At 33.1% G+C, this 13267-nt stretch overlaps 1 protein-coding gene across 1 annotated transcript; it reads right to left on the bottom strand.

Annotated features, from left to right (window-relative positions):
- Positions 1 to 3075: 3075 nt before the first annotated feature.
- LOC120194548 (type IV inositol polyphosphate 5-phosphatase 11-like) lies at positions 3076 to 7198 on the bottom strand. Its single transcript, XM_039196820.1, has 8 exons — positions 7151 to 7198; positions 6907 to 7066; positions 6654 to 6784; positions 6500 to 6576; positions 6253 to 6378; positions 3920 to 4110; positions 3681 to 3818; positions 3076 to 3599 (listed from the first exon to the last, which is right to left on the bottom strand). The coding sequence occupies exons 1-8, from the start codon at positions 7186 to 7188 to the stop codon at positions 3405 to 3407; spliced, it is 1056 nt and encodes a 351-aa protein (XP_039052751.1). The 5' UTR covers positions 7189 to 7198; the 3' UTR covers positions 3076 to 3404.
- Positions 7199 to 13267: the final 6069 nt, after the last annotated feature.

The raw sequence follows: 13267 nt of genomic DNA, 5'->3' as shown, positions 1-13267 counted from the left end.
TAGGTTGTTTGCCCTCTTTGCCTAAAAAACCGGCATGCAAAAGTAATAAATGGCATACTAGGACAACATCAAGGTCATCCATCCGAGTAAAACCATCTTTATCAAATAATCTCTTTAAGTCATCGACGTGTAAACTCAGCTTCGACTTTGCCAGCTCAGGAAAAACCCGAGATAACCATGAAGGGCGGGCGATATGACTAGTGTACCGACCTACATCATCGTGTCCGAAGCGTAGACCAGTGATTAAGCAAAACTCCTCCCGCCCAAAACAAGTATGTGCCGGAGGAAAATGAAACCATATCTCCTCATCACCATGTTGTATCCCCTCGGGTAGATCGTTAGTAATGGTCTGAAGAAACAAATGTGTCAACATAGCATCTCCTCTCGTATGTTGCACTTTCAGCCATAGCCCGAAGCAAGTATTCTCAAACAATTTTCTTTGTAGAAGTGTAAGCGTCGACGTAATTTTAGTGGCTAGGCTTAATTTATTCCTTAAGGTCAATGCAGGCGAAAAAATTTATACAAAAACAATAAATATACAGTTAGATATACCAAAAACTCCTTATTATACTCTATAAACAGACATGATATTAAACAGTGAAAACAAAGCCAAATATGTTTCAAACTAGCACGATATTCAACCAAGTCATTATTCCATCATAGTTCACAAAATGCATCAGATAACATTCCAGAAGTAAGCACTTATATAAACATTTAAAAGGACAACATATAGGTTTAGTGTAGGTTCAAGGACAACATAAAGAGTAGTAGTTTATTCTTGAAACTTAAATTAGCAACACTGTGAAGTTAGTATTTGTCTTTGTTTTTTGGTTGAAGTAATGCAATTCATTCAAGTTTCAATTTGCAGAATAAAAGAAGTTTATGAAACTTAAATTCGCAACGCGAAAATGAAAATCGCAACGCGAAACTAAAATCGCGTTGTGATTTTCATTTTCGCGTTGTGATTTTGGTGTTGCGATTTAGGGTTTCTTTAACAAAAAGACAAAACAAAGACAAATACTAAGCAATTTAGCAGTATTGGCAGCAACCGAATGAATTTACTAAGCAATCTCAGTGAAATGATTAATCTATATATATTGAAATTACCAGTAAATTTATCATCAATATAAGAAAAATCTAATAATAATACAAAAATTTCAAAATAAAAATAAAAGATTAAAAAAACTAACCATCGGTGGTTGATTTTCCATTTCTGACCGTGAATGGTTGTGAGGGTTGCTCTGAGAGATGGAGATAGACGGATTTCGTCGGAGATGGGGACGGATGTCGCCGTAGAGAGTTAGAGATGGAGATGAGATTGAGTTATGATTTAGGGTTTTAGGTTAGAGATGATTTGCGATAATACTGTTTACATTTGTGTTGCGAAATTAATAGTGTTTCGCGTAAAAACATTTGACTTTCGCGTTGTGAATTTGACTATCGCGTTGCGAATTTGACTTCTGTGTTGCGATTTACAAATTCGCCTTGCGATTTACAGATTCGCGTTGCAAAATTGAAAACTGGGTTGCGAAATTGGAGTTCGCGTTGCGAATTTGTTGGTCATTTTGGCAAATAAAAAAAAAAGTTGGTTAAATTCGTATATTATAAGTGATTTTTGGTCACTGAGGTTATTTTCTCTTTCTTTTATTTTCTACTTTTCTTTTTCTCTCTCTTTTAAAAAAAAAAATCTTTTTTGGTTTTTCTCTTTTGCGTATAAAGATGCAAAGAACAGGGAAGAACAGTTACACCCTTTTTATTTCTTCTCCAAAGAAGAATATTACCACACCCAAGTCCCTCAAATAAAACTGGAAGCAAATGAAAAATAAAGAAATTTCATTGATTTAAGACATAACTTAACATGGTAATTGGTGAGAACTGGAAGACGAATAAAGCTCAAGGAAAGAGGTGTCCCCACGTGTACGCAAATTCGAAGTCAAACATGCACAAAGCGTACAAATTTGATGAATATTTGTCATAACCGAATCGGATTGACGAAGTTTCGTCAAATCCAATTGAGTTTTTCACCTTTTAAAAACTATAGTAAGCATTTTTCTATCCTGGTGATTGAGAATTGGAAGCTTAACTTTTACATGTAGGGGAAGACCCCCTATCAAAGAAGCAACTTTTTTAAGTTATTCGGTGTCCGTAATTATATGGGTTCGATAATCCTTAAAGTTAAACTGAATACGCTTTTAAATAAAACTCAAGTTATTTAATATTACTTTTGCTTTAATAAAGTTTGAAATTAAAACTTTATCTAAAAATATTGGAATTTTTAAAATTTAACCATGAAATGTTGGCTGGCTATTTATTCTTTCGAACTGGTAACATGGGTTTAAAGTGAGTGAACCAAAACAGATAAAAAAAAAACACGGAAGATAAAGGACCGAAAATCGTCTTTGGATTCCAAAGAGACAGAGATCATTTTATAATGCTAAAAGTGTAAAAAAGATTAGACTCTCTGGTATAGATTCCAATCCCACCACTTGCAAACAGGACATCAATCATCTACTTCTCTTTCGGTCATTTGTCTCTTGGCTTTGTTTAGGCGGGTTGTAGTTTACCTTTATTATTATTATTATTACTGGTTAAATTTTAGTAACATACATCTTCCTGAAAGCAGTTAACATTTATGTATGGCTCTAAAAAAGGTTGGTTTTCTTTGAAGATTTTGTTGATAGTTTTAAATCGAGATAAATCGGTAGAATAAATATTCTTTCAACACACAAATTCTATAAATATAGTTTCTTGAACTTAGGTCCTATAAGAAAAATAACATTTTTTTTATTTGACACTTTTCATTGCGTAAATAAATAAAATAGTTTGCATGAGAGTAAGGTTAAAAGAGTAAATTACATGTGCAATTATTATGAAAAGTTGTTCATATGCCTTTTTCATTTAATTGTGCTGCAGTAAATTCTAATTGTACACAAGTGAATAGAAATGATATTCCAAAAGAAAAATTAGGAAAATCAATAAAATTTAATGAATTAAAAGAATGTTGCCAAGGAATCCATGTCAACAAAGATGGCTTTGGTTGAAGTTCATCAGTTAATCTTCCACCATTACAATGTTATTTTTTTTTTTTAGATTTGGTTTGATGTTTACATGTAAGACAATTGTGAAATGTCCGAACCATAGGCTCCACACGAGAAGGGCAGATGGAATGATGTAAGCTATCCACACTTTTATCCTTTTAATATGCTGAAATGGAATATAATAATGTTCAAATTGCCTTCTAGAAATCTAACCCTGTACTTGACCATTTCTCCAATGTGAATCAAAGTTTTGGTTAGCCAACGTTAATTTTCCCATCGTGCCTTCTGTAACCGCGTTGCATAAAAATATTGAAGTCTTATCGTCTTCATTGACCACTGACATGAAAGCACATATCTGCAGAGAAATTACATATCCACTATGGAATTCCTTGTGGGATGCGATTGGTATTTGCTAACTTTGAAGCATATGTGGGCTCTCACAGGCTTATGGTCGGAGCTATAAATGTCATCAACTGACTCGTAACAGTGCAAACTTGCAGTGATATTGCCAGGATCTCCGATCTTGAACAAGATCCGATCGGTCCACGATGGAACTCGAACCTGTCGAATGTTATAGATGATCGATCGTTTTGAAAGATTGAATCTAACAGAGAAGAGAACATTATATTTAATCACCCTCACCTTGTAACTTGTATCGTAATTGCTACTTCCTAGATTATATTTATACGTTGGTTTGAATGTGAGCGTTCCCTCACAATATCCATTTAAAATCTGGCCTCTTTCGGCCTCCTGAAGGAGTTGATCTTTGCTTCTAAGTAGCTGCAAAAAAAAAAAAAAACCCAGCAATGTGGAGGTGAGAGCCATTATGCAAGGATGAAAGATAAATCGTGAAAAATTAATGGCAAAAAGATGGAACCGACTGTGTGAAGGTTTCTTTGTATCAAGTCTCTGGCTGGGTGTGTATATATGCCTTGTAGCCTGTAATTGAGGTCGCCTAACCATATGGTGATTTGTGGGGGCCTGGCATATGGGTTCCAATACTTTGAGAAGAGAGAATGAGATATGTGCCTGCACTCTGCATTCCTCTCTTCTACATTTCCAGCGTGAGCTGCTTTCAACACAATATCCGATCAGATCGTTACTGCCCCCAAAATGTAATGTCAAATTTGATATTTTATGGGAGAATTACACGGTACAATCACTTATTATAAGGCTAGTATAATGCACGACCTAAAATATTATAAGGCTAATATAAGTCGCGACCTAAAATATTAACTTTTTCTTATTTTTTCCGGCTACAAACATATTTTAAGTTACAACCGAAAAATGTTACAATTCTTATAATATTTTAGGTTGTAACCGAAAATATTTAAAAATATGATATTTTAGGTTGCGCACAACCTAAAATATTATGTTATTTATAAAATTTTAAGTCGCAATATTTTTAATCACGCCTTTCCTTAGTCTTATTTTAGGCTGCCGCACCCTAAAACTCTTCTATTTTATGGCTCCCATTAAATCCAAATGAATTGATTTTGAGGAAACTGGGCCTCTAAATTTCGTTCCCCTATAGTATTAGTGCTATTATGATTGTTTTTCCTGGGAATTTTTTTTCATCGATATTTATGGTAAAGAAACCTTCTTAAATCTATTTTAATTTTAAAATAAAAAATTCAATTGAGTGACTAGAGTAACAAAATAGAACTAGAAAATTTTAGGGTCAGTTTAATTCAAGAAAATATATATTATTTTCATTTTCTTAGAAAACAGAAAATATTGAAGAAAACATGTTTGATAGTAAAATTAGAAAATGATTTCTAGAAAATGAAAACAAAAATAAGTGAAAATATAAAAACATAAAAAAGATGTTTCTAGTATTTTCATTTAAATTGTTTTAGAAATTTGAAAAAAAAAAAAAATACGAAATCTAAAATTTTAACTTAACTTACGCATGTTCAAATCTTTCTAACAATAATTTTTTAATTTAATGGTATATAAAACCCTCAAACTTTTGAAAAAAATCAATATAGTCGCTAAACTTTTTTTACACTCAATGCGGTCTTTAAACTAATTTTTTTAATAATTTAAATTTGTATCATGTTATATTCAATATCTTAAATAATTATTTATATTCTATAATTTAAATTTAAATAATCCTATTTTTTTTAAAAAATTCAATAAGTCCTCAAACTTTCTAAAATGTTAATTAGGCCCTCAAACTTGGTAAAACATCAATTAAACTTATTTATCACATCATTATCCATTGTTTACTGTTACAACAACATAATGAACTGTCACATCAATATTGTAGATTATCATAAATACTTTGTGAACTATCATGTAATCATCTTGACGATTTGATTCAGCTGATCAAAAAATTAAATAGATTTTTTATGTTATGAAATTTCTTATCAATTCTATTGTTATTGCATATCTAACATGTTAAATTTATGTAAAGAAAGTTTTTAATAATTATATTTTAATTTAATTATTTAATAATTATCTATCCATCTCTATTTTAAAAAAGTTAGATACCAAATATATTTTCACAATTTTTATTTTTGAATTTAAGTTTTCATTTATATTAACCAAACATGTTTTATAATTTTCAAAAAAATGAAAAATAAAATAATTTTCTATAAATAAAAACAGAAATGGAAAATATTTTCTATAACCAAACGAACCCTTCTTTCTTTATAAGATTTGAGTTTGAACAATTGCGTATGTGGAGTGTTTCTGCACATCATCAATAGTCTAAGAAAATATTTGAACAAAATCTATCCTATTTTCACTCTAGAATATTAAAAAAAAATTAGTTTCTTCAAGAAAAAAAAGTAAACTTTTAAATCAATTTTAAAAGTAAATAATTAATTATAACATTAATATTTTTTTTGTTAATTTTACATAGTTTTGATTCACTTTGATTATTTATATATTATGTGAATTTGATTTTAGTTCTAAAATCGACATAATATATAAACAATTGAAAGTTAAATTTATTGTTATATCAGTTAAAAATTATATAATTTTGATGAAAAACATGAATATTGTGATTTATTGTATTTAATTAAATACTAGCTCTTTAAGAAGGATTAATTTATCTAATTTTTAAATTTGAGATAAATTTAAGAAATTTTACCATAATTAATGGTGATACTGTTATTTATTATATCTATAATGACAGCAAACATGGCACGTCTTACAATCATATTCGCCGGTTATTCTTCTAATGAGTTTCAAAAAGAGGGGTTACCGGAGAGATGGCAATTGATGAACACCATTCTGAATCCCTTATAACTGATACGGATGCCCACGGCTCCTTTCTTTCTCCTCATCATTCCTCCAAAGCCTCCGACTGAATGTTTATCCACTTTAAGATCTAAATGTGATTGAACCACACGCACAAATCCATTACCCTCATCTGATATATATGTTAATCTTATATTTTAAGTAGAAAAATTAATTATGGATTTCACAAAAAATCTGGCAGGATCTCTTGCCTTTTAAAAACAAGTCCGAATTCTTTGGTCCGAACACGTATAGTTGCAGAGACTGCATCATTGCCTTCCCTAACAACCTGATATATGTGCAGATTAAACGGCGAGTTGACTGAAGCGTCAAAGAAAATAAAAACTAGAGGTTTTGCATGCTTACTCGTGTGTTTCAACTAGGGCATCTTGCAACAATCGTGCAACATTGTCTCGAGGCACCTCTTGTAAACCGACAACGAGTAGATCAAACCGCCGGTTCCTTCCGGTCATCTCGACTAGATCTTCATACGAGACCTTATAAGAGGAGGATACACAGTATGCATATTTGAACGAGTAGTGAAAAATGATCAATATCGAACTCAGCACTGTTGAAAGATGATGATTAGTCGATTTGAATTCAAACAATTGATTTTAACCTGTCCGTTCATGTTCCAAGTGACTACGCAAATGCAAAGGCCAGAGTCTCTTGACAAGTTGCAAAGATTATCCGCCTCTATTGTTTTTATTCCTTCATGAGTTCCAATGGGGTTGTTGAAAGAACCCACAACTGGTTTTCTCTTCTGCTTTGATCTTCTTCTGTCAAGGCATAATATTTTATCAGTAGTCTCCATTGGAGAATAGATTGATAATCTAATAAAAAGAAGATCTCAATCCACGTACCCTTTACATGAAACTAGAGTCGTGTTGAAATTTCCCATATTTTTTTCCTTTCTGGTTCGGATTACCATAAATATCCAGCGGCAAGATGAAGACGATATGGATTAAGGTTTGTACAAAAAAAAATCTAAACAGGGGAGGGGAGAGAGAGACAGCTATCATGCGCGACTTGGGAGCCTTGTGAGATGTAATATATAAGGACAGAAATTTCTGGCATTTGGGGCCGTGAACATTTGGAAACAAAAAAAAGTCAAAATGTCTGAAAAATGTTAATGCGCATGCATGGATCTCTTATTTGAAGACTATATGCATTTCTCTCCATGTTAGGTTTGGGTGTTTTTGACAATATCAAAATTGACAACGACCGTACAGCAGTACCCTGTCTAACAAGCAAACCCTCTTAAAGACATCGATTGATTGAACCTCATACTTGAAAATCTATACCTGTTGATCTGACCTAAAGTGGGTGGTCGGCCGGTCACCCTAAATCATGCTCTTTATGCAGCTTTTCAATGGGTTTCTCTACTTTCAACCGTATGGACCAATTTTTTTTAATTTTGTTGGACAATAATACAATATTGTATCCAAAATCACACGGATTCTCGTGTTTAGCTTGGATGTTTATTTCTTCTCCCAGTTCTCACCATGTTTATGAGTGCAATATATATATATATATATACACACCATAATGTAGACATTAATGAACTTTTGGAGGTGAACAGCAGAGTCGTGATTGAAGAGTTCGTCGAGTTATGACTTTCTTGCCGATCGATGGTTGAAACTTGGGAAGGAGGAGAAGACTATTGACTAGTCATTTGAGACATGTGCTTAATATTAAGAAAAGAAAAAAAAAACTTGAATTTCTTAATGTCTTGTTTTATGATATAATCAATTTCTACTGCGATTACCATGTAGTATAACATACTTCCATTTCTTATTGTTCACGTAGGCGGCTTTCCTTTTATTTCTTCCATTCTTATCATATTCCTTCTTCTAATCATCTCCTTCTCCACCTAATTTGTTCCTTCCCCAATTCTTCTTTTCCCATCACAACAGCAAAATCTGAGCATTTACGTTATTTTAAGTTCCAAGAATTGAAAATTCCCCCTTTTTGTTTTTGCTATTTCTGTTCTCCCAAGGTTTGTTCGCTTTTTAGATTCTGTTTGAGAAGTACGCTTTTTATACTTTAAAAAACACTTCAATATTTGAAGTACTATTGCTCATTATTTTATTGACACTTCAAACGTATCTCAAACCAGTATTTGGTTTCTATTATATACATTTTTAGACTAAAGGGTTGCTCACTTTGGAGACACTGGTTTATAGTTACTATTTGAAGTTGGAACACGTATCAGTCTAATGCATTTGTTTATCTATTTCAGATTCCGGCCGCTAAAGCAAATAGCCACACAGAATGAGCATGGCAAGTGTGAGTGCTTTTTATTGTCTATATGTCAGCTCTCTTTTGCCTATCAAACGTGTTGGTTCCATAAAATCATACTTCTCTCTTGCAGCATGTTTCCATGTGTTGAGCTGAGAATTTGATGTGCTTAAGTAAAGGAATTAAATTTTGTGCAAGTTCTTTTAAAGATAATGCCTCTTTTAAGGTAGCGGATTATCTTATTTTCAAAAACTTGAAATCATTCCCAATGTTCCGTGCATTTGTGCTGGAGAAACCACATTTGGTGACATTGCCCTTTTATGTAAGCTTGAAACTCTAAACACTCTTTACTTTTATCGAAGCTTAACAATGACTGGAAGTGAGCTTTAGGACCGGATTTACCCTCTTAAGACTTGAAAACTATGGCTATTGTCTGTAATTCCATCTGCTGCAGCTACAAGACGGTTTGTTTCAAACAATGTTCATCAATCAGTTTATTGATTCTTTTTCATTCTTGCTTTCTTTAGGATATAGACACTCTAGCTTTGGTCCTAACTCTTCAAATTACTTAGTTATCACTGAAATTCAGTGGAAGCTAATATGTTTTCTTGGCCACTTATGAATACATTTGCCAAAGTGTATTTGAAAATCTAATTCCTAGTTGCCAACTGCTTGAAAGATTTTTTCTTTTTTGATAGAAGCAGCTAATTTTGTTCAAAATAGGAAATACCTCAAATTACAATAAAGATGTATAATCAAAATTATAAATTAAACACATAATTAAGAAAATTTCTTCATTGAAACAAAACTAGCTACTTAAGATCACATATGACCCAAGGAAATATTCAAAATCTAACCAAAACACTCGAACAAAGATAGATACAAACAAACATGATTGCATCGACAAACGAACCATAAAAGGGGATCAAACTATTGAAAGACAACTGACAAACTGCAAATCAGACTCGAGTGGCGTGAAGCTATCCACGAACGTAAATTAGGTACCCAAATCCAATCCGAGGGTCCAAAACGAAAAATTAACGAAATATCATATAAGCGTCATCTTGATCAGTCGTGACGATGAAAAATCAACCCTTAGAAAAAAGATAAATGAAAAAAAAGCCAAACAATCGAAAAACATGCCAAGAAGCATAAGAAAACATGTCACAAAGGCAAATGAAAACATGACATACAAGCAGATTTTTTGAAAATAAAAAACAAAAGAAAATAGAGATATGATATAGAAAAGAAAAATATACTAAAAAATACTGGTAGTCGACAACCAACATTAAAGACGATGTTGTCGTCGATTAACAAAGATGAAAAAGAAAAAAAATGAGCGGCACACCAATGAGAGAAAACTAGTTTTTTTTATTAACTCCACTAACTACTTGAGGAAAGATTATTAGATGATTCCAACTTTTTTGATAAAGAGTAAACAACATAGTGGAGAAGAAAATGAACTATTTTTATTATATATTGTGAATGGTGAAAATACATCTTTTTATAAGAAAAGTTAGGAGTAAGTTTTCTATTAGAAGTAAACTACTTAATAGTTATCCATATCTAACTTTCTAAGAGGTAGTGTTATATTAAAATACTAACTTATCTATTGCATAACCTACACTCCCCCTCAAGTTGGGGAGTAAATGTTGAAAAGACCCAACTTGGATATAATCTCATCAAAGGTAATTCTTGGAAGTGCTTTGGTGAGAATATCTGCTAACTGATTCCTCGTTGAAACATAATTGAGCTTCACCGTTCCACCATTCACCTTTTCAGAGATGAAATGTCTGTCAATCTCCACATGCTTCGTTCGGTTATGATGAACTGGATTCTTTGCAATACTTATTGCAGATTTACTGTCACTTTAAAGTTCAAACCATTTGTTGGCACATAACCCTAGCTCAGTTAACATTCTTTGAAGCCAAATTCCTTCGCAAATTCCAAGTGTCATTGCTCTAAATTCTGCTTCTGCACTACTTTGAGACACTATCGCCTGTTTTTTACTTCTCCAAGTAACCAGATTTCCCCAAACAAATGAACAATAACCAGTTGTAGATCTTCTATCCGTTAATTCACTTGCCTAGCTTAAATCCTAAAAATTCTTACTGTTCTATCATCACTCTTTCTAAAAATTAATCCATGTCCTGGTGTCATTTTCAAGTATCTTAGAATTCTATTCACAACCTCTAAATGTTCTTCTCTTGGATTATTCATATATTGACTCACTATACTGACAGGGAACGCAATATCAGGTCTAGTAAGTGATAAATAAATTAGTTTACCTACTAGCCTTTGATACTGTTATTTGTTCACATGACTTCCCAATTCTTCTCTCCTTAGCTTCAGATTTGCTTCCATGGGTGTTTCAACCGGCTTACATCCATTCATTCCAGTTTCTGATAGTAGATCAAGGATATATTTCCTTTGGTTGATCATTATTCCTTCTTTTGACCTTGCAACCTCCATGCCTAAAAAATACCGTAAAGTTCCCAAGTCTTTGGTTTCGAACTCCTTCGCCAGTAGCTTTTTCAATTTTTCTATCTCCATACAATCATCACTGTTAGAATGATACCATCCACATAGACAATCAAAATTGCATTTTTGTTGTTTGAAGATGTTTTGACAAATAAATTGTGATCTGATTGACATTGCTTGTAACCATCCTGAATAATCACCTTTGTAAATCTGTCAAACTAGGCTCTTGGAGTTTGCTTAAGTCCATACAAGGACTTTAGTAATCTACGTGCTTTCCTGTATTACTCTTCATACCCGGTGGAATTCGCATATATACTTCCTCCTCCAAGTTTCCGTTTAGAAATGCGTTTTTGATGTCTAACTGATGAAGCACCCAATTCGCATAATAACATCGAAAGCCCTTTTGAGTCGATGAATAACCCAGAAACACACACCGAAATGCTCGAGGATCTAATTTGGACCTGAAAGAAACATTGTTATGAACGAACATAGTACAACCAAAAACTCTAAGGGGTAACAATGAAGTCATCGGTTTAAAATTGGGAAAAACTGAAGAAAAACATCTCTCGGACACTTAAATTGTAACGGTTTACTAGGGAGACGGTTAATCAAATAAGTGGCAATTAAAAGGGCTTCCCCCTAAAAATAGTTAGGAATATTTGTGGAAAAAAGTAGAGACCGAGTAACCTCAAGAATATGCATATTTTTTCGCTCAGCAATCCCATTTTGTTGAGGAGAATTGACACACGAAGTAAGATGAATAATCCCGGTTTCCTGAAAGAAAGAACCCAAAACATTGGCAAAATACTCACTACTATTGTCAGAATGAAACATTTTGATTGAACACTAAAATTGGGTTTCAACCATATTATGGAACCATTTAAATATTTCACAAGCTTCAAATTTGGTTTTCATGAGAATGGTCCAGGTAGTACAAGTGTGATCATCAATAAATGAAATAAACCATCGAAACTCATGTAAAGATACGACCCGAGATGGTCCCCAAATATCACTATGGATCATGGTAAATGGTTTGGACGGTTTATATGGAGAAGGTAGATAAACACTCCTAGTTTAATTAGCAAGTGGACAAATATCACAAGAAAAAGATTTTGGACTCTTATTGACAAACAAATGTGGAAACAATTTTGCAAGATAAAAGAAACTGGGATGTCCTAAATGAAAATGCAATAACATAACATCGGTTGAAGGTTCAAGTAAAGGAAATTGTTATATAACATGGTAGGAAGTAGATGGGTGGGAAAATAAAGTTGCTGGAAGTAGGTAAAGACCCCCACAAAGTCTAGCACAACCAATCACTTTCCCCGAGCTAGAATCCTAAAATTCACAAAAATCAGAGTTAAATTTCGTGATACAACATAAATCGACATACAACTTGCTAATGGAGATAATTGCAAGTGAGATTGGGAACATAAAGAACATGAGATAACAAAATGTCATGATTTATTCGAATAGACCCATGACCGACAACACCGGATAGAAAACCATCAGCTGTTCGAATATGAGAGATAGACGAGTCGGCATGAAAAGTGTGAGAGAGCCGAAGATCACCTGTTATATGATCACTTGCACCAGAATCCACAACCCAAGTAGGAGTGGTGGATGTATTAGCCAAAGTAGTAGAAGAATTCTACCTGCAGGTACTGATTGAGAATGAGTGTTTAACTGACTAAAAAACTGTTGTAACTCTTCCATTTGTGTTTTAGTAAACGAACTTCCTTGTAAATCAGTATTCACAACACAATTTTCTTGAGTATCACATTGATGCTGTTTTGAAGACTTCCCATCAGTAGGCTTGCCATGTAATTTCCAACAAGAATCCCGCAGATGGCCAACCTTCTTACAAGAGTCACACCAAGGTCTCCCCTTCTTTGGCCGAGTAGTAGTTTGAGAGTGAGAGATATAATTGTCACCATTCAATCGGTGACAGGTGATAGAGGTTGAAGAATCATCAGAATGGGATGAATTAATGAGGAATTATGAAGTGACCTCCGATGAAGAAGTGATGGAATTCATGATCGATGGCTAGATTTAGGGTAAAAAAAGAAAAACAATTGACTAGATTTAGGTGAAGGATCGATAACCTGGCTCTGATACCATGTTGATAAAGAGTAAACAACATAGTGGAGAAGAAAATGAACTCTTTTTATTATATATTGTGAATGGTGAAAATATATCTTTTTATAGGAAAAGTTAGGAGTAAGTTTTCTATTAGAAGTAAAATACTTAGTAGTTAT

This window comes from Hibiscus syriacus, unplaced genomic scaffold, assembly GCF_006381635.1.
Source record: "Hibiscus syriacus cultivar Baekdansim isolate YM2019G1 unplaced genomic scaffold, ASM638163v2 tig00116998_pilon, whole genome shotgun sequence".
NCBI classification, from domain to species: domain Eukaryota; kingdom Viridiplantae; phylum Streptophyta; class Magnoliopsida; order Malvales; family Malvaceae; genus Hibiscus; species Hibiscus syriacus.
This window is presented reverse-complemented; position numbering and strand designations above follow the sequence as displayed.